Raw genomic sequence first — 22,397 nt, forward strand, 5'->3', positions numbered from 1 at the left:
TAGGCATTTTAATGTAGTTGGTATAAGGTGATACTATTCATTTTATTTAAGTTCAGCATTTGTTTTGCATATAAAATCTGAATTTTGCTGACTGAAAAGTGTAGTGGAATAAAAGAAATTGCAGTTACTACATGATGAAATGTAGTGAAGTAGAAATATAAAGTAGTACTTTGTACATCTGTAGATATGAAAGACCCATTCTAGGGTAACAAAAACACAACTATTCTTATTTCCAGGTGGTTGTTTGCTAATAAAAACACAGTTATGAATATTATGTTCCATTTCTTACATATTGTGTAAATAGAGCCATCTAAATCTTACACACTAGACCTTCAAATGCAGTACTTGAGTAAGCATACTGAATTACTTTGCACCATTGATTGAGAGTCACAGGGGGACACAATAATAGGTACACTGTAAAATATAATGCAATCCATCACAGAGACACCACAAACTTTAGCCTCATAAATTATTAAAGCATCCAGTCAGCACTTATAACACAGTCAACAAAGATCATTGAAGATACAGTGATCCCCACCCCCACCCTGTGTTTTCTACAGAAGCTTGTTAAGTCTAAAAAAAAATCAACCATCTGTGGAAAGTAGAGGTTTAACTCACGAGGCTACAGCTTTACAGGACTGAACATAAAAATGCAAATGATCATTTCATGAGTAATGTGGCACGGCAGCAAACAGAAAACTAATTTTACTTTGAATCCTGCTGCTCAGGTTATAAATCTCAGGATAAAAGCTTGTCATAATTTGTTTGTATCCCATTTTCACAGCAGTGTTAAATGTTATTAGTAACACCTGTGCTTCTCCTGTGACATGTCAAAATGTCTGCCCCAATCCCACATGTCTGATGATGTGCTAACACAGCTGCGGGACATTTTAATGAAATATACTAGACAATTTATATGCTGAAAGTCAGATGAGAAGATCAGTACTACTCTATGTCCAGTAGCTGGTTAGTTTATAGCTAAGCATGAACTGGAAACTGGACAGACACAAGAGTGGTATCTATGATCTAATGCTCAACAAGAAAGCAAATAATTAGCAGGACAAATTCTTGGCCAGGATAATTTCTTGACTGGGGTCTTAGTGCTTCTTCAGGCTGGCTGTTTATCTATGTTTCATCTCATCTGACTCTCAAAAGTTGAACTATTCCTTTGAACTAGCTGTCGAAAGTCACCCTCAGATTTATCATCTGTGACCTCACATTCGTCACACCTTTTAAATGTGTCATCCTCAAATTCTGATTTAGACTTTGATCACCCATTTGTCAATATTTAACACACAATGCTGCACTTAGCACTCTGTACACTAATAAATCCCCCAACAAACATGTGATGATGGAAAACAGTAGACACACTCTGACCCACTGTTGCTGTGAGAAAGAACATTGGATTGTTTCTTTATAGCTTCCTGGGTGTCATTTTTCAGTATGAATGAGGCCTGCAGATGGCAAATGAGGTTACCATGCCAACTAATGTCCCTTTATTGAACACTAAAGATGTAGATGGGTTATAATCCTGTAGTTAATTGCACATTGTTATGGCTCTAGAGCTTATAAGAAAGTAAAAGGATTCCACTATTCACATGTGTTGGAGGATCATTATGCAAACATACCGATCCTCTGCAGTCAAAGACATGATCAAATCTCCAGGATTCCACTTGTAGTAATTGTTCAGTTTGCAAGAGGATGAAATCCTAACCCAACCACCTCCTTATGAGCAGGCATGCCATGTTGAGAGAGCAGGCAACATTCAAACAAATAGTGATTACAGAGTAGAGTAATTACAGAGTAGATGTACATTACTCCTTTCTTTAAGAACATTTCTTTCTTCTTCTTTTCAGATTTAAAAAGAAAACGTGTGTTGGGTGATTTACGGACATCCTTCAGTTTAAATCGGCTTGTGCATTATGACGAGTGATTAACAGATTGAGAGATATCCATGGAAATACTGTTTACTTCCATTCAGTGATGCAATTAGCTTGTGGTATTTTATGCAAATGTTATTCTTTTTCAGAGAAATATGCAAATTCAGACTAAAATGGCTTTGATTTCAGATATCAAATAAACATGATCGGAGCACTTGTACATTTACTGACTTGTTAAGTTGTGTTTTTGAACGAACCCAACCATTTTGAATGTTTATTCATAAGCTTTTGCCTTGCATCTTCTTGTCATATATTCCTCTGTAAGGCTGTAAGGCCATTTACAATTAAATGATATTCATAGAAAATAAGCACATGCAGAAGGACCAAAATATCTCAACAATAGAGTGATACTTTGCAAGAGGACGATATATATACATACACACAAACACATGTACCCACAGACAAATACAAACACACAGCTACTAGTGTACAAAGAAGGCTTATTGAGGAATGGTCCAAAGGATGAAATTGAATGCCCAGACCCAGCTAGGTTTCTTTTTTCCTCCAAACAATAAGCTCATAAGCATAACAATAATATTATGGTAATCTTGCTCTATTGAAACAACATAACAAACTGGTGACAAAAGAATGGCTAAGCTTATATTATGAATGCACAAAGTCTGTATGTGGCTGTATTCGTCAAGGTTGGTTGAGCTACGCCCATACTGATTATCATTCTGTTTTGACCATGTCATCATGTCCTTATATGATGTCAAGCTCTCCCTCTTAAGACGGTTCTCATCAGACCAGAATGAACCTGGCAGTGACAGTAATAAAGAGCTCCATCTGCGCCTGGCAGGCAGAGGCAAATGAACCAATTAAGGTCTGGTGAAGTCTCCTCTTTCACCTATTGGCAATGGCGGCCGTCATCTCCATCATGATGAAAAGGAGAGAGTGCAAGGGTAATTAAATACCAGCAGGGGCCGGGGGGCAAACCTAATAACTCTCTGTAACAAGCCAATAAGGGGCCTTATTGCTTAAGAGTTCATGCAACCCCAAAGCATGTTAATAGTGAAGAAGACCACTTACTGCACACAAACATTCAGATAGTTAATAGCCGTGCATGGTCCTAAGAGAAAATTGACCTTGTAGAGAGATTTCTGCAATAGCTCAGAGACAATGTACAAAAAGCCTCTTATGCATCTGTTTATCTGCCACAGTGATCTCTGCTGCTCCAGTCAGATGTGAACTCAAAAACACTCAGCTCTGCTGGATATACATACTTTGCTGTAGGTTCTGCTGTAGCAGTGTCATCTGCTGGCAAAAGTATGCATATACAGCCATACTGTGTGGTGTATAGTGCACTATACATTGTTATATACAGCCCAAACCAGCCTTTATTTATTGTTTTAAGTACAATTATTCCTAAAACTCTCTTAGGCCACTTCCCTCTTCACCCTGAATGAGTGTTGGAGAGTAGTGGTTCTCTAAATCTTTCTGTCATGCTCCCCTCAAAAGCCTATTACTATTACTACTACTACTAAGAGACAGCAATAAGACAATAATAAAGAATAATACATTACATTTATATGGAGTTATTTAGGTGATGCTTTTATCTAAAGCGACTTAGAAAAAAGGGAAACAATCAAGGTACAGTGTGACAAGGACACATGTTATAAGTACTACCAGCATAGAAAATAATAAATAGTATAGTAAAATAATTATAAAAATAAATAAAGAGATACAGACACAAGGACAAACATACACTCATTCATGTACCACTACTTTTTATCACTGTGTCCAATGGATCCAAGTTGATTTTTAGTGAGATAAACCACGGCTGCATTCAATCATGAAGGGAACCAATGCAATATAATGAAAAGCTTGGAAAGGACCAGAAAACAGTGGCTCTGAATTGCTGCCAAATAATGGAGAGGCAGTAAAAAAAAGTGTTAGGTAACAAAAATTAAGTTTTATTTTCAGTGTCAGGAGGCTGAAAACCCTGTAAACTGTCAAGTTTATGTCCAGTAAGGGGCTCAAACGATGTGCAACAAACTCCAAACATTAAATTACAATAAGAAGTTGTTCTAGTGTGGGTTGGTGTCGTATTTTTAAGAGTTTAACAGAGTATAAATCATATGTTTTTCCACTAACAAGGCGTCGGCTACATGACAACAATCCCAACCTACAGTTTTCGTTCCTACGGCAACGCGTTTCAGCTTCCTCCAAGAGGATCATGGGAAGCGACTCTGGCTACTGAAGCGGAGGGAGTTTCGAAATATTTCAACGTTTAGCTACAAAATAACACGTAATATCACTGTTATATTCACCGTTTTGTAAGCATAAGTATTTGACTATAACCAATGTAGCTGAAGCGCTCAGGTTAGGCTTTTTTTTCCGGGACGTGGAGTAAACAACAACAACAAAAAAAAGAGCTAGGTGGCTAATGCTAGTTAACGGTATGTTTATCTTTGGTGATGTTGGATCAAACAATGGATGGGATTAGTTTATAACGCTGTACTTTAATGTTGTCAGGACGTGGCTTTTATTTCCGACAGCATGACGTATTTAATAATGTTTTTTCTAACTAGCTGTGTAGCTGATCAGTGTTTACATCGCTGCATTGCCTGTCAGCTAACATGTGGATCCATACCGTCTCGTTTAGTCCAGTCCTCGATGAACTCTTCTCCTCTCTGAGGTTGGAGGAGGAGGAAGGACCGATGCTGTCTTCTAAAACATGGAGCTAAAGTTGGAGGTTGTTTTGTCATCCAGCATCAAACGGAAGAAACCATGGCCTCGGTTTTGTTGGCTGGGAAAGGTGAGGACAGGGAAGTGTGTTAAACACCAAACCTTTGTTTTATGTCATAAGAACATGACTGTGAGACCTGTCACACTTTAGGAGAAGGAGTCTGTGTTCCTGCTGGATGACAAACGGATCAGTGAAATCAACATGGTGTCCGGACGCACCAAGAAGAGGACTCCTAAACTCCATCCATTGCTCAACAGTGTGGTGACAATGGCTTCGTCACACAGTGGTGAGTTTAAGGTGTACATTCAAAGCAAGATGTGTGTCACCTGTCCGTTCTGACTCCGTCCCTTGTTGTTTTTTTTTCGAGGTATGTGGCTTTGTGGACTTTTGGTGTCAGGAGAGCTGTTTCTGTGGAACAGGGATAAAGACTTGTTGAAGACTGCTGCAGCAGTCCCAGAAGTAGTTCATTTGATTACTGACACCCAAAGCATGCACAGTACAGGTACGTACACCAGCATTCATCTTATACTGCAGCTACCAGCAGGCCTGACATTAAATCTGCAATAATCATCATAGCACTGAAGAGAAGCTCAGGTCTGCTGGTTCAACATTTGATCAGTTTGGATAGTTTTTAAGTAACATTGTGGACTGTTAGATGTATTCTCTATACTAAAGTGGGTGCTTTGTTTTTAACCCAAGCTGCACATAGAGTATTCTGATTCCATTACATTTAAATGAAATGTTAAATCTTCGATCCATAGATACAGTATGTGTGTGTTTTCACAGGGAATGCTGCACGACTGTCACTTCAGGTTTCAGGGGATGGGATGCGTGTGCTCCTGGTCGCCGTAACAGGGCAAGTGTTCCTGTGGGAGTGTAAGGATGTCAGAGATCTGACGGGGCTACGAGATGGCACAGTTAAGGGACATTGGGCACATATAACCCCACTTGAGGAGTCCATTCTGCCTTCTAAACAAGACAAAGAAGCATCCCAACACACTGTCTTCATCAAGACAGAGGTCTGTAGACTGAATAGAATACATATTTGACATATTGTCTAATTTTTCTGCAGGCCTTATTTTATATATCTTTAAATTCCCTCAGGCTATGGGTGATGCCTGCTTATCAGCATTTGTTTTCACATCTGGAAAGAAGCTAATCATCACCTGCCTGAAAATTCAATGGGAAGAGTGCCATGTGAAAGTAGAGTGAGTGAGCAGGTCAACATAACAAAAAGAACTCCCATAGTGTTTTACAATAGTTAAAAGTCACATTTTTTTTGTAGTCCTGTGGGATACAGCATAAAGTGGGCCACAAAGACATATCCCATGTCTCGTCTCACCCCACCCTGCCAACCAGTGAAGTCTAGAGGGTCTTTGGTGCCAGCCTTCTCCCCAGATGGCCGACTGTTAGCCATCGTCCTGAACCAGAGACAGCCTAAGGTGAGCATCTGTCTTTTGTCTTTTCTTTCCATCTTCAATTGTTTTTTTCCATCCATCTGTAGAAATGTGAATCAAATTTTGCTTTTCCTGTTGGTGTTTTGCAGGCTACACAAGTCCTCTTTGTGAGCACACAGAATTTTGTCTCAATATCAAGTGGGCTTGGAGGCTGTGGAAGCAAGAAGATGGAGATCCCCTCTAAATACATACGGTACAGTATGCATCAATAAAAACAGGGACAGGTGTTGTGGTTTGTTTTGCGCAATAGTCAACCAGTGAGAGACATAACCTGGGGCCAACATCTGTTATTTCAGACTCTCTGGTGAAGGTCTATGACTAATTCTTCACTACTTTAAATAAACATAGTGATGTTGACAGAGCGCCTGTCTGTCTGTGTTCAGCACATCATTTCCAGACGATCTAAATATAAAATGTACCAGAGAAGAATGGTCACTTCCCAGCATCACCAGCAAAGAAAACAATGTCTATACAATTGTCTCAAGACTTCCAAGATGTTAGACACAAAGAAACTTCTGCCATCAGTGGGTGTTTCACATCACCTAAATGCCATCTATTATTGGAACTATTTTCAAATGTCGATGTACAATGTGTATTTATTTAGAAATGGGCTTCACTGTATCTTCTCTTTTAGGTCATACTGGGTGGGCAGTGTGAGTTGGTCACCAGGCGGTCTTTTCCTGGCCTGTGTCCTGAAGAGAGGCTCTCTTCTTATGGTTTCTCGCCTTGGGGGACTTCTCACTCTAACGAGCTGTGGTTGCAATGTTGATTTCGGGCCTGCACACTTCCTACCCCTGCACCCTCTCGTCACTTACCGGTATACATTTGAGACGTTTTGCTCCTCACTTAATGGCTCTTGTTACAAGTTATTGATTTGTTTGGGCTGGTGTTCTTAATTCTTATTTCTTCTCTCATCTGTGGTCACCTTTTCTATTGATTGCTTGATTTCCACTTCTCAGCACAATAGCCAAGTCATCGCTTGTCTCCTTTGTATCGTCTATTGAAGTATAAATAAAGTGTGAAATGTGATGTTTTAGTACATATAATTTAGGGCTGCTATAAAAGATTATTTTCATTATTGATTAATCTGCTACATTCCTAATTAATAGTTTGGCCTATAAAATGTCAGAAAACACTGAAAATGTATTTTCTAAAGCCAAAGATGACTTCAGATGTCTTATGTCCTGCCAACAGTTCAAAAGCCAACAGTATTTTTCTAATGATATAAAAGAGAGACAAGTCCTCACATTCTAAGTTAAAAGAATGTTTCTGGGAATTTTGGCCACAAAAATGACTTATTGTACAAGATTATCATCACCATCTGTGACAAGGTTTTTTTCCACCAACTATTCTCTTCTGCAGTCCACCGGTGTCTTCAGGGAAAGTCGAGGCCTCTCTGTCCAGCTCCAGCTTGTCTATACGAGACATCTTAAGACAGCGGTATTCTGTGACCTGGCATCCAAGACTGTTGTATCTCATTGTGTCTGATGGCTACATGGCCACAGTTATGAGGGTGCTAGACAGACTGTCTCCTGCCCTATTGCTGAAAACACTTCTAAAGGACACAAGCAAGGACCTTGAGAAGGCCAGTCGGATACTGGATAAATCACAGGTACATAGGGCTCTTACTCTGCTTCAGATTTTGTTTGTACTCTGCAGGACTCTTCTTGACAATATGGTTTCCTCACTTCCTTTTCAATATTTTCAGATTCATTTGAGGGAATGGCTGGAGTCTGTATCTTGCTTGAATCTTGACAGCAGCCTTGATGTTAAACGTGGGCCCAAAAACACAGACTCTGTCCTTTCAGCAGATGGATCCACGTTGCCACTTTTCCTGCAGGACCAGGGGACATTGGGTGGTACCAAGGAGCTTCTTGAAAAAGTGCAGGTCGGTCAAATATTAAAAGCTACAAACCACATAGCTTTAGATTCATCCCTGCTATATATATTTTGTGCCAGCACTGGCATATTTTCAGTGTCTTAAAAGTTTTTCATTCTGCTGCTTGTTTTACTAACATTAGCTGTCTTTAACTGGCTTGTTTGTTTGTGTGGTTTCCTAGACTTTCTTTGAGGATGACTCTGATATAGACGGAGCTCCTGCTGGTTCACATTTGGAGGATGGCGGCCGTCTGGAGTTTGCCTCCATGTTTGACACACTCCACGCCCTGGACACGCAGGCTGACACTGGACTTGTTACCAGCCCAAAATATGAAACCGACTTTGTTGAAAAACAGAGGAAGAGTCCTCTTCTTAATCGTGAACTTGGGAAAATCCAGAGTAAGCTGTTAACAGCCTGGGCTTTTGGCATGTCTTTGGGAAATACTGTGGAAAACAGAACTCGCTTGCTGAAGCATACCCTCTACTGTGTGGTGCGATTTGCTGCTTTACTCCACTTGATCCCGACTCCCAGCTCCGCGGTCCACACGGGGAAGAAGAATATCTCGGTTTCAACTCGCCTCCTCCATCTACTCAAAGCGATTATCTCTTTTCTTCCCTGGGATGGCACTCACTCAGATGGACCACGCTGCCTGGGGCTGGTGGTAGAGCTCAGTAAACGACTGATACACCTTCTGCTGAACCCTCACCCCGAGTCACACCAGATTGGTCACTGTCAGTTATCATCGCACCGTCTATCCACAGTCCTGCTAATCTTGCAGGAGGTCTCTGATTCTCTTGACCACACCTACAGCCTGCAGCAAAGAACTGTCTGGTCCTCTGCAGAGAAGGAATCCCAGCCACCACGGCTCTGGACTTCAGATGAACACAACGTGCCTCTGTTACAGGATAAGGACGAGGAAAAATCAAGTTTTATACACCAGGCACAACCTGTTCCCCAGCGGCCATCCAGCAGGTGCAGACCATTTCTGAGAAATTTTATGTTTCAGTGTCTGTGAGCAAATACTCAATTAATTGTTGCCTGTCTTTGTCGCAACACTGATTTTCTTATTTTGGCCAGATTGTTGGGGGCGTGGCAGTGGGTCTACATAATCACCCAACAGTACATGGAGGAACTGAAAAGCTTTAAAGGCTGTGATGGCTGGGAGGAGGAACGGGAACAGTTGTCGGTCATCATGTCCCAGATCCAAACAGCTCTTCAGGCTACAGGAGAAAGGCTAGAGGAGGGTCCTGCACTGCTGAGTTACCCAGGTGTGTAGCAAGAAAGGCTATTTATCTTATCACAGTTATTGTACCAGCTACAGGACATAAATTAGGTAGTTTAAATCTTTAAAAAAAGTCTGAATAATTATTAAAACTTAAAAACTTTTCCCCCTAGGTGAACATCTTTTCCTGTGTGGCTCATATCAAAAAAGTGCTGACACATGGCGGTCACAAATTTGTGAGGAGAGTAACAAAAGTAAGAACCACTGCTGCACTCTTTCCATTTAAGTACACCACACGGTCACATTCAGTCTGAAGTTGGTAATCATATGTCGTTCTCTTAGGCTGTGACCGTAGTGTCTTCAAGGAGACCCAGCTTTGTCTGGCCCTCCTATACAGTCTGTTATCCCAGTACCGTCTGAGAGAAGCCCAGGAGTTGGGGGACCACATGGCTTACCTGATTCTGCACAGGGCTGGACACCTGAAGATCCACACGACCGGCATAACAGGTCAGCCATTGTCACTAATCCTCAGTCTTTCAGAGGACCGACTCATATGTGAGTCTGTTTATGGAACTGAGTTGTAAAGAGTTCCTGCATACTAATACATGATGGAGTGCTGATAGAACTAAATAGGTTATAATATATCATTAGTTTGTTCATATCAGCCTCAAGCAGAGCTGTCCATGACTCACTCTCAATATTTTAGGCACAGGTTTTATTCATTTATTTATTCATTACAGGGCTAATGCCCATTAATTAACACCATTATAAATGCTCCAATGTTAGCCAAAAGGCAAATTTTGAACTATTCCCTCTTGGCCAGGTGTTAGATTAGTCACTAGTACAATAAAACAGTGGATAAAAGGTAAGGTGGGAGACATGCAAACTGTACAATGCAACAGTATAATCACATTATGTTAGGTCAGATCAGACACAATCTGACAAACAGACTGAAAGCCAAGCAGTCTTTATGTCGTGATTATGTAAAAGTGTACTACATTCTCAAAGTTAGATGTTTGTTATCAGCTCTGCCTCTATGCTCTGCAGCAGACTCTCTTCCTTGCCCATGGCTGCCGGTGGACCTTCACAGTGAGGCAGCTTGTGCTGTGGTTCAGACTCTGGGGAGATTCATGGCCTCTTATTTCACCAACCAACCCCTCTACATCCTGCCCCCTCACCACGTGGCCATCCTGCCTCCCCTTCATCTACCCCATGGTGTGTTTCCATAATTTTCTGTCAGTCAAAAAGATGATTTCTTAATTTATATTATTATTTGGTAACGTGTTATTTGATGCTTTCTCAGCCCCCAGTGTTGGGCGCTTGGTGCCATTGTCCCAGGAGGAGGTTTCCAGAGCAGTGCGTCGTCAGCAGCTGTCAGAAGTATGGACAGTAGACTACGCACAAGACCTGCTACTGATAGGGGGTCTGCTTCCTGAGACCGTGTGGTTGGCTTATCATCTTGGGGACTGGAAGACAGCGGCCTCTCTAAGCCTGGCCTATACAAATTACCGCACTGACCACTTTGATTTCACTCGGCTCAGGAGGAGAGAGCTCCACCTCCCGACAGATTTAGAACCAGAGAGCATTTTTCAGGTTGAGTTGGAGTGTCTTCTTGGCAACAGATCTGACTCCCAAGAGTGCAGGGGAAAAGATGGTGACAAGAGCTTTGCAGGTTTGTGAGACGTGACAATAATAGAATGACTACAACAAACATGGAAACCTTTGATTCAATCTATGCCTTGTCTCCACTCCTTTTACCAGACCCTTTGGAAGAAGAAGACTGGGACGTGTTACAGGTTTCCATACAGGAGATACTGAAGGCCTCAGTCATGGCTGGAGTGAATGTTATGTCCTCACCGTTGTCTTCCTTGCTGGACAAAGCCAAAGAATTGTGTTCTCGCCTGTCTACATTGGTGCCCAACGGACTGTATCTGCCTTCCCCACCTCTTTATTGCCCTCAGCCTTCCCCCAACACACAGGTACATTCAACAGAAGATTAGCTTTTACACTGTGTTTACATATAAAGTTGATAATTAAATGCTGTGCGTGTCTCATGTTTAGGACCCAGTAGGGACAATCGGGCAGTTTGCAGAAGCTGCATCACGTCATAAAGTGTCTGGAGTTCTCCAAAGATTACTGTTACTTCTGAGATCTGCACGTTGTTGCCATCCTGCTGCCCAGTGGTACATCAGCCATCTGCGCCGTGCCAGACACCTCCTACACAAGGTACTCTTCTACGACTGAAAGGTTTTTATCTGGTCCCCAAATGTGGCTGACATTTTACTTTTACCTGAAACCTATGGTCGGTTGTATTCTGAAAATGTAGACTAGCTGTCAGACATAACTGTGATTACACTGTGGTATAAATAAATAAACATCTGATGCTGTTTTCAGATCAAGAAGAAGTACTCCTATCCATCAGCTGCTGAAGAAGAAAAGACTTTCCCAGAAGGCCTGATGAAGTTCGTCACCCGTAGTGGATTCTTCAAACGAGGGCCTAATAAAGACGGTCACCTGGACCCCGACACCATTCAAACCATTAGTAAGATGTCACTCATAGTGAATTGCAGATATCTCAATGATCACCTTCATAAAGTATTTATCAACTATATTTTTCCTACAAGTCTGTTTCAGGGAGCTTTGCGGTTTATGCTGGATGCTTCATGTCAGGGACCAGCTCTCCATTTCCTGCAGGAAGTATCAGGCTGCCAGACAGCATGATGAAGACGAACAGGTATTCCATTTGTGTTTGATTGTGTGTCATGCTTATGTATAAACATCCTTAGCCGTTGATGCCCTATAAATATCTGTGTGTATCAGGTTTCTCCTGGTGCAGAAGTGAGATCTACCTGTGTCGATGCTCTCAGCTGGGCCCGTCGTTTTCTGCCTTTTTCTTGCTTCCTCAATGCTGAGGAAATCCTTCAGGACATACTGCTCAGCCTCATGTCTGAACTCCCTCCTCTCCCTCTGGTGATGTGTCTTGCCTTTTCTCACATAGACAGTGTTTATCAAAGTAACATAGAATGACCTTGAGCGAGTACATTTCTCATCCTTGCCTGTGCTTCTTCATAGGTGGCAGACACACTTGTAAGAGCCTTCCCAGAGGAGGAAGAGTCCGTGAGAGTGCCTCTGAGGGAAAAGTATAACTCGCTGCTGCAGAGACTGAGGCAATGCAATGTCCTTGGTACGAATACTTGAACACCCTGATTCATTTCTTTACTTTTGTTTAACTTTTCTGATGATACCATGCTCTGTGTTTTGATTACATATGAACATTGTATGCTACTTTTTGTGTATCCCTATTTATTGTATTGTATTGTATTGAATACATAAATAGGGATTTAGGTTCATATATTCTACTTCCTAATCATATGTGTCTGTTCTTCAGAGGGTGAAGACGAGGACGAGCTGATGATGGTTGTGATTCAAGACAAGCGCAGGCAGAGGAGAAAACATCTCGGGCGTTTGCGGAGGCACCTGGCCCCTCCTGAGCTCCATCTGTGGGAGAAAGAGGAGGAAGAGGAGGAAAGGGGAAGCAAACATGGGATGGCCATGTTAAGGCAACTCTCTCTGGGTACAAGTCTGAGCACCAGCACCTTAACTGACTGCGGGTTCCCCCCAGTGTGCAGCGACGGAGACACAGCAGAAAATACTTCTGAGGCTATCTCTCCTGAAAGGCATAGCAGAGCCATGACGAGGTAACCAGCAGGGATAGTACTGTTGAAATACGCTGAAATATCTCATATCTGTGTTGTAGCTTATTCTGTGCTCTGTGTTGTTTTTTTCCAGGGGCAAAAAAGCAAAGAAGGTTAGAGAACATGCAAAGAAGACTGCTGTTAAGATTAAAAGTGTCATTCAGGAAGAGAGTCACACTGGCGATGTTAAGGAGAGTGAGCTGCCCTCTCTACCCGTGGTTGGCACCTGGGAGTTTGAGCTGGAAGATGAAGAGTATCTAAATTTCCTGGAGCTCTTTCTCAGCTACGTGCTAGAAAAGGATAGCACCGGTGGAGGGGACTCAGGCAGTGAACTCCCTTTATTGAAGAGCTTCTCCTCCAAGCTGAGGGAGAGAGAGTTGCATTCTCTCACCTTTGATGTGCTCACAACCATCCACCGGCGTCAAAGAGATGCACACCATCCAGCGAGAAAACACCAGGGAAATGATCCTCCAGTTTTCAGAGCTGGCTGCTGCTACAAGCCTGTGAAACGAGGTGTGACACCTGAGCTGCAAACTTCTTCCGTCTGGAGTGAAGCTCCTGTATCTAGAACTAGCCTTTCTGTCACCTCTCTTCCTGGACTGAGAACTGGCAGACAAAAAGGTTTGTTTGGCCTCAGACAGCAGAGCAGTGTGCCTTTAGGCCGAAGAATGAAGGAGGGCCTCGTTGGTCCTGAAACTAGCCCTATTCGAAGTGCCTTTCTCACCGGGCAGCCATCAGAGAGTTTCATATTTGACTCCTCAACTTCAGTGGAAGCTGCGATTGAACTTCAGCAGGGCCTGGACCCTAAATTAGAGGCTCAGTTTCCAGAGCTGGGCAGGCTGCTGGAGTGGATGGTACGCTGGGCTGATAGGAGGGTGCTACTAGGACATCATGGCAAAAAGAAAAAAGACAAGGGAAGGGAGACTGGAGGAACAAATGATGGAGTAGTGATTCGTGTCAAAGCCTCTGCGCCCGCTGTCCTCACTTCCCTCAGCTTACTACAGCGCAGATACTCTGCTATACTCGGGAGTGACCGCTACACTGCTCACATCCAAGTTCCAGAAACACAATGGACTGTAGCCCCTGTGCTGCAGCCTGAGGTGGATAGGAAGCTGGAGAGAGAAAGCAGTGTTGATACAGGGTACCCTGGATCTGCCAACACGCCCATCACTGGTCTGGATCCCAATGTACAACAAGGAGAACTATCCATGTGAGTGCCCCGTGGTTTTATTTACAATGTTATGGACTAAATAGAAACTTTTCCAACAACATTATACTTCATAGCAATTAAAACATAATTCCCTTTGTTTCCCTGCAGTGGTTCTCGTACAGATGAACCAGAAGAGCTGATATTTCTCAGGACACCTCTCCCTTATGACCAGGATCAACTGATCTTTGATGCTCAGCAGAGACAATCCGGTTCACAGCAGTCATCTCTTGATGACTTAGATGTTACACCTGAAAAAGAAGGTATGATGTATTATGTTATATAAAATTAAAGTTGCTGTAATGCAGACCTTTATAACAGAAAATACTAATTGATATGTTTCATATTTGCAGGCAAAAGTAGTGACAGTGAGGGCCTGGAAGCGCCATCCTCTGTTTCCAACGAGAACATCTCTGGAAACATTGACACGCCTGAAACTGTGAATATTCTTGTTCTTCATGTATTATCAACGTTGTCAAAAACACATGAATGACTTTTATATTTGTCCTTTGCAGAGTTTAAAGCTGGCAGACCTGAACTTCTCCGAAAATGCTGAAGACTTGTCCAGTTCCATCTCTCTGTGAGTTTTTAATGCAAACTTATTTACAGCTCTGCTGAGTTATTTCTACGTCAGCATTTTAATGGTGAAACCTCAACATACAAACTCTTGTTGACACTGGGTGTTGAACTTCTTGTTTAAGCCACAGTCCTCCACACTCGGAGTCCCAAGCTCTTCCTACTGTCCAGCCTGAAGTAGATGTCCATGTCGAGCGTCCTGCTTCAGCTATAGTGCCTCTCCCCAACACACCTGTGGATCCTCCAAGCCTTCAGCCGCAAAGCTCCACAGCTGGTGCACCCACTGCAGATTCCACAGTCCCCGATCAGCCATTACCCACCCAGACTCCACCAATGAGGCAGCGTCTGGGTGAAGACTTATTCAGATTGGTTCAGGTAGGAACAGACTGATCATAAGTAAAGGTTTGGACTCTATTCTCTCTTTTTAAACTCTGAACTGAAGTATTTTTGTCCTTAATTATAGAATATCAACTACATGAGCCTGATGGAGGTCTTGGGAGCTTCATTTTCTAACCTGCAACTCGCCCAGCAGAGCTCTGCTTTGGCTCAGTCTAACATGAACTCCTCACACCCTAATGTGCCATCATCGTATGCTGCCAATTTTATCCCTCAACCAAACGCCTTACCTATTCAAACTAACATATCTGTGGCACCTCAGACGCAAACACCGGTGCCAAGTTTAGGATCCAACAACCCTCAGTTCAGTCAGGTCCCTGCATGTATGTTTGCAGACCAACATGTCAGGCAGAACTCAGGGAAAGGCTCTCAAACAGGCGGCCAGCATCACATGAGGAATCTAACCTCCACTGCTAACGGGGCAGATGTACATTATCAGGTATTGCTCAAGTGTTCTGTATGATTTAAGTACAATACTTAAATCACATTGAAACCAAACTGAATACACTTTCCTTCTTTCTTCAGGAAATGCAGCCACTCTCTGTCCAGGCAATGTCACCAGAAATCCAGTTTAGGGAGGGCAGCAGGTTAATCCCACACTCACTGGGGCTTCTGGCCACTACTGACACTGGCCACAGCGCCCCTGTGTTACCACCTGCAAATAGCATACAAAATGACCATGCTTCCCAGGTCTTGGGTCTGAAGTTACTTCAGCTCCATCGTCCTCCATTACCTCAGCAGATAGCCCCACAGTATCCACCATCCCAGCTGCTGTATACTGCAAACGCTGCAAATACAGAACACCATCAGCACAGGCTTAAAATCAATGACCAGTCCGCCCAAAGAAAGACGGAAGAGGACAAAAGATCAGTTCCAAAAAGACAACTCAGTTTTAATTCTCTACGTGAGTCAACTCAACCGAGGATTCAGACATCAGAGAGATCCAGGGGGCAAGAGTCGTCGCTGCTTCCTTCTGCTTTACCAGCTCACTCACCTGCACCAATTCAGGGCCTTCGTCTGCTGCACTTTCAGCCTGTTCAACAAAGCAACACCACCTTCCCCCAAATACCCTTATTGTCTTCCTCCAGGGCAGCTACTGTCATTGCAGCTCCGATGGGAGACGCACCTATGATCAAGCTTCTACATATAGATACTGGACCAAAAATGGCAAGTGATGTTTGCTTTGCTAGCTTTGCTTTGTCTTTGCATTGTACTTCATATACAGATATGTGTCTCTGCCACAGATGTTACCTCCAGCAGCTCCTTCAGCCCAAATGACCCGTCTCTTCTCCATGGAGGAGTTGACAAGTTCAGTGATTGGGAGACAGATGGCTGGAGAGACTCGACCGCGGTTGCTCAGAGTAGACCCGCCTACTGAAAGGATCAGAAGAGCTACCATTTCTCCCAGCTCTAACTCCAGCAAAAGGCACTTACATATTAGCTTTCATGTCATTTATTTCCTTTCTTCTTCTTTTTTTTTAAAGCCAATTATTTAACTCGCTGTGTGTGTTTTTTATAGGCAGAAGAGGAGAGAGGAAAAGGCGGGCAGGGCAAGAAAATCAGAGGTCACATTCAGACCGAATGAGTCGATCATTCTTTCACCAGAGGTAAAACAATATTATTTCTAGTAAGAAGTATTTTGTGCTGTTACAAATGTTTAAATGCAGTTTCAACTGTAACGTGTTTGTTCCATGTATCTACAGCCAACAGAAGAGCCTGTAAATGTAGAGCCTGCTGAAGAGATCACTGCTGGACAGGATGCTGCCATTTCATTTGGTTAGTGTCAAATACACACAGCACCTAATTACATTTCCTGATTCATCAATAAACTCCTGCGATATAGATTTTATAAATATGGCAGTAGTATTGTGTGTTGCACTTGGTTGTACAGAAATTGTTCACATAGCTGGCCAATCACAGGGTAAAAGGGTGTGAAAGTTGCATTGTTTGTATTTAGAAAGTTAGATATTGTCTGACACAGCCCTCTCTCAATCTCTATGTCAGAAGCTGTCACAAATCTGCATTCTTGCAGTTTCAAAGGTACATTGATTGAATTAAGAGAGATGTCACTGTGGCTTCGTACTCACTTTCTTTGACAGCTTGGCACTGATCACATTCTGATGAATTGCAATCAAACAAAGTTTCTCTTTGTCTCCTCTTTTGAAATAATAATGAAAGACTCCTGAAAGAGCGCCTTGTAACTCATCTTTCACAGCAGTTTATCCACTGACCCTCCATTTCTCATGTGTTACATGCAATGCAGTGTAGGTATTGACCAGACATTTGATGTCATGATGTTTTCAGTTCTACCAATCTATTGTTCTTTTTCCAATTAACTCAAAGTCCCAGAGTCTATTGACTCTTTGCTGACTGGTCAGAGATTGTTGGACAAGGCCATGTCCACTTCAGCTGAGCTGCATGCCTTTGCTTCCACTTCTAAAAGACCTCCAGAGTGCCTTGATGCTTTCACGAACACAGACCCAGGTAAGTTTGTGTTTACGTTAGGATTTACAAAGACTAATTGAATGAAAATCCTTTGTTCTGCCTGGATTTATTATTACCCTCACTCGAACCGAGGGTCTAAGGACAGAGGGTGTCACTCCCTGTACAGATTGTAAAGCCCTCTGAGGCAAATGTACTTTGTGACTTTGGGCTATACAAATAAAATCTGATTTGATTTGGATTTTTAATGTCTGGATGAAAATGAGGGGTCACCGCATATTTTATAAAACCTACAGAAGATGTTGATTTTATTTCTTACAGCTTGTCCTCCTACACTCGTGGATGAAGCTGTGTCTGCCTCGGTGACTGCTAGCAGCCCTAAATGTAAGTTGATTTGAAAATTGAAGGTATACTACTTTTTATATGTGTGGATATAATTAGCATTGCATGCATGTGTCTGTGTGTGTTTCCTTCATCCAGCCCAAAGTTCAAGGAATCTGCAGTTTTTCAGTGAGCACCATGTTCAAGACACAGAGGAGACCCCACAGGGACCAAATAAGAATCTGGTAAGAGTCCAGACATATTAGGTGGACCCAACAGGAGACTCTTCTATATTAAACTTGCATTTAATTTATGGATATTTTGATTCACTTCAGGATCTGAATGGCCGCCAGTTCATAAGTGTCTTGGATCTGGAAGACAAAGCCCTGCATCAGGATTTGACATCCCGTCTCAGTCCAGGAGCACCAGATGTTTCTTCCATCCGTCCCTCTTCACCTACTTCTGCTCAGCTTCATGTACTCGCGACTTCTGTTATTAGGGGTGGTGCTGATGCTCCTGATCCACAACCTCTAGTCATACTTCCAGAGGATCTCCTGAAACCCAGCACTCACACAGGTATTTATATGTATTTATATTGATGCATTTATGTCTTAATGTTGAATATAATCAGATCTCTGGTCCAGCATAACACTGTTGTACTGCGTACTCCAGATGTCCCTGAGGAGTCGTCGTCCCTCAGCCACATTGAGCCCAATATGGATCCCAAGAGAATCACTCCACAAGACTTGGTAGATCCATCTGACTCTGAAATCTGTCAGGCCATAAAGACCCAGAGTGTTGGACCTCACAGTGCCTCAACCACACCTCCTACAGTCTGGTTCTCCTCCCGCCTGTCAGAGCTGGACACTCAGTTGGCTGCTCTGCAGAACATTGCAGACTGTCTGGAGAAGGACTTTTCCAACTCCAGATTGGTACATAATCATGTTGATTTTGTATTTATCTTTCTTATTTTATTAACGACACCTGAGTTTACAGCTTGGCTTTAAAAACTGACAAAGATGTGTAATATGTCATTCCATTCTTGTCCTGCTTTGTTTCTGTGTAGCTGGTGAACACTATTGAAACGCTCACACCAGTCTTGGGTACCGATGTGAAGACTACTAGTGCAATAAAAAAAACTGTAAGACTCTCGGTCCCACGAGAAGGTATGACCCAAAGTCTTCAGTATATTATTACCATTCATTACATTGCAAGCCCTTGAACCCCAGAAATAAAAACATTGCAAGTATAATCGAGTAATATTGTTTAAAAAACCTCTTTAAGGCTTGTAAATCCTCTGTCTCTGACAGCATGGACGTCACGACTGGACACCTTAACTGAACTAAATACCTTTGAAGAGGAAGAAGAAAATCAGGATGAAGAAGATGTTGGTTTTAATGACAGAAGGAAGCCAACTTTTCGTCATGCCACTTCTTCCCATGGTCACAACGCTGGTCCTTCCCACCTTCACTCCCCTCCAAGTAAAGATGCAGTTTAATCAAATATTTCCTAAAAGTGTTACTTCTTTAAATAACTGGCAAGCATAATGGCAATTAAGATTCAATATTTAAGATTTAAGACTCAAATCAGCTGATGCGCTGTGAATTTAGACTGTATTCTCTTGTATCTCTTTTGTTTTCATCTGTTTTAATGTTTGTGTTGCTCTCGAAGGAATGAGAGATGAGCTGGCTGAAGCTTCGGGAACATCTCCTGGGTGAGTTAATCTGAAGTCCTTTTAATGTTATTAGCTGTGGATGTTTTTACCTCACTTATTTTTTTTTAAACAATTCTCTGCTGCCCTCTACCTGTCCATCACTAGATGGGCAGATGAGAATCTGGGTCAGACCGGGCTATCCGATACAGCAGAACTCTTAGACGAGTTGGTGAAGGAAGGGTATATATCCCAGAGTGACCTGGATTGGACAAATTCACAGACTGTACACCATAGCAGGTATAGTACCTACTTGAATTCTTTGCTAACGACTTAAACAAGTTATGATTATCTAAAAAGTAATGTGACCCTCAGCCGACTGGATCAACAGCAAAGCAGCTGGATGTCGCAGAGACGTGTCCTTCCAGAGGACGAGAGGAGAGAGCTCAGGATCTGGATGAGAAGGAAACATCGAGAAAGACTGGCTGTTTATCAAAAACACAGAGAGAGCCTGAGGGAGAGGGAGTGCAAACCTTTTCCTACCTCTGGAACAGTGGTGAGATGTGTTTGCTTTTTTTATACTAGAACTGATACTCGATTGTATGTTTGTTTTAAAAATATTACATTTTTGTTCACATGCAGAAACCAACAAACAAGAATCAAGCGACCATGGGGAGAACCAGAGAGGAAAAAGAAAAGTATGGACCTCCTTACATAATTTGTGTATAAGAGACATGCATGTGTTTAAGTGTTATTTCTATTGATTTAATAGGATCATGCTTCTGGAGCAATACAACCAGAGGACCCGTGAAGCCTGTTCTTTGGCCAGTGATATTCCCACCAGTCGTCCAGCCCTACTCAGTACTTACAGGACTGGAAGTTCACCTTTGCCCTCAACTGCACGACCCATCTCCGCACCACCATCTGGTAGCGCTCACAGGTATCTCCTGCAACTGATCTGACCAGGATCTTGTCTCATTAAAGAATAATTGTACTCTGATCTAGCATCAAATCATTCATGAATTATTCCACGATCATTCTGTACACACCCAAACCTGGAATTACTAGGTTCTGTTGGTCACTGAGGTAATATATTTATTTTTAGAGCTTACAGTGCATCGGCCAGTGATAAAAGAAGTCCTAAGTCAGGACAGGCTCAACCCAACCCTCGTCCATGGACTGCTGAGATACCAGAACGACCTTCGGAGGACCAACGCAGGAGGTTGGGACTACATAGACCAGGTACCATAATGATATTCAGCTACACTGATGTCCTGTAGATGTGTTTTATATTGTCAAAACAGTAATATTAGATTCACTAAACTCAAATGTGTGGAATTTGTGTTAGTGACGTCTCTGCCAAGAGACCGTCTGTCTCAGGTGACCAGACGTGGCATGCTCACTGACACAAAGAGCCGCACTAAACTGCACACAGCCAGCCAGAGTGAGCAACGGCGTGTCGGATACCAGAGAAAGACGGAAATGAGCAAAAGTCCTTCAAGAGGGAATGCGGTGGGGAAGAGCATCCTGAGGGAGCAAACAAGGATGGAAGAGAGAGAAGAGGTGAATCTCTGGGATCCCACTGCAGAACTGAATCGATTTCTGGGCACAGAGGAGTCGAACTTGGTAAGAATCGCATTTTTCATCACGTATAAGCCAATATTTGAGAGGTATATAACTACTGTGGGTACTTGTTTTGTTGATAGATGATGTGGTTTCATATCTAGTTTCAGCAGGATGATGGCGCCAGAGCTGGTGTGTCAGACATAGACTGGCTGGACAACCTTTCTGAGACCGGCAGCAGCCTCAGCAAAATAGACTGGGCTGCTATCGAGAGGATGGTGGCTGCAGAGGAAGCTTGAGCATGGAAAGACAATAAGTAGATGGTATATTACTGAGTTAAAAACTCCCAAGATTTTATGTGCCTATTGAATATAGTGTAAATCAGAATCTATTATATGTTTAATAAACAGAATATGTCAAGACAGATTAGTTTTTTATTGGTAAAGTAGGTCTACAATAAATTATATGTGAATGAACGTTTGTTGCACAGACGTCTGCTGTGATGTCCTCTTCTTAAACATGTAGATGTGTGCCATTTGTGTGTGTGTGTGTGTGTGTATGTGTATGTGTTTTCTACATTTAAAATGTACTTTTGCACAGACTTGACTGTCACACCTATTAACGGTCTGGATTTTAAGCATTTCAAAGCTGTTTCCTCTCATTTTGCAGTTTTCTGGTTGGATTTTAGCACCTCTCCAACGGCTGTTTTAAAAACCACTTTAAACACACTCACAAGGAAATGCACACTATTAATTTTATATCTCTTGTAATTAACTGAGCCTTGCTTGTTTTTTTGTTTTTTTTTTTCAAACAAGAAAAGATCGTACCAGTTCACATTGTACAATAGTAACATAGCATTGGCATAGTTACATGATAGTATAATAAGAATCAAAAAGAGAGCATGGAAACAAAAAAGCAACAATAAAACTTAGATGTGACAGACTTTGCAATCTAACATATAAATAAAGTTCTAGTTATAACTGTTGTGACAGGTTACTGGTTGAAAATATCTGCATGAATATTCATTATAGATAGACATTTTTTTATTAGTAATTAACTTAAAAGAATTAAAATAATAATCAACAATCAAAAATAGCTTAAATGATGGTGATGAATCTTGAAATTTCCATTTATGGATGTGAAATTTCCCTAATAAAATATAGAGGTTGACAATAATACATAGTTTCTTTTCTTTGTATTCAAAATAAGTAATAATGTTTTTTCCCCTCAATGCTGATTTTATGTTTTGTTTTACACAGTAGATAGTTCTCAAGTCCTTTCCAAAAGTCATGCTCTCTGTGTAAACACTTGGAGGACTGCTGCCTCAAGCTTTCAGCCGCTCTGCTCCACAGCTCTGGA

General features: G+C 42.1%; 1 protein-coding gene across 6 annotated transcripts; it reads left to right on the forward strand.

Annotated features, from left to right (window-relative positions):
- Positions 1-4,075: 4,075 nt before the first annotated feature.
- On the forward strand, positions 4,076-21,685 carry cplane1 (ciliogenesis and planar polarity effector 1). 6 transcript variants are annotated; one of them, XM_019278305.2, is made up of 49 exons: positions 4,076-4,188; positions 4,546-4,698; positions 4,780-4,915; positions 4,997-5,131; positions 5,416-5,648; positions 5,734-5,837; positions 5,915-6,071; positions 6,176-6,279; positions 6,721-6,903; positions 7,449-7,698; positions 7,795-7,974; positions 8,147-8,937; positions 9,043-9,233; positions 9,361-9,441; positions 9,530-9,694; positions 10,235-10,402; positions 10,491-10,859; positions 10,949-11,166; positions 11,249-11,413; positions 11,582-11,729; positions 11,812-11,921; positions 12,008-12,157; positions 12,260-12,371; positions 12,576-12,885; positions 12,977-14,092; positions 14,201-14,352; positions 14,443-14,528; positions 14,605-14,669; positions 14,791-15,040; positions 15,129-15,500; positions 15,587-16,228; positions 16,306-16,487; positions 16,581-16,668; positions 16,765-16,837; positions 17,405-17,545; positions 17,825-17,887; positions 17,984-18,069; positions 18,160-18,400; positions 18,497-18,756; positions 18,891-18,990; positions 19,135-19,305; positions 19,496-19,538; positions 19,644-19,775; positions 19,851-20,031; positions 20,118-20,173; positions 20,248-20,415; positions 20,581-20,717; positions 20,824-21,101; positions 21,203-21,685. In XM_019278305.2, the coding sequence occupies exons 2-49, from the start codon at positions 4,618-4,620 to the stop codon at positions 21,335-21,337; spliced, it is 9,759 nt and encodes a 3,252-aa protein (XP_019133850.2). In that variant the 5' UTR covers positions 4,076-4,188; positions 4,546-4,617; the 3' UTR covers positions 21,338-21,685. The 6 variants fall into 6 exon arrangements, with proteins under 6 accessions (XP_019133850.2, XP_019133851.2, XP_019133849.2 ...); XM_019278306.2 differs by having other exon boundaries at positions 4,084-4,339; positions 19,854-20,031; XM_019278304.2 differs by having other exon boundaries at positions 4,085-4,339.
- The last annotated feature ends 712 nt before the right edge of the window (positions 21,686-22,397 follow it).

This window comes from Larimichthys crocea, chromosome IX, assembly GCF_000972845.2.
Source record: "Larimichthys crocea isolate SSNF chromosome IX, L_crocea_2.0, whole genome shotgun sequence".
Classification (NCBI taxonomy): domain Eukaryota; kingdom Metazoa; phylum Chordata; class Actinopteri; family Sciaenidae; genus Larimichthys; species Larimichthys crocea.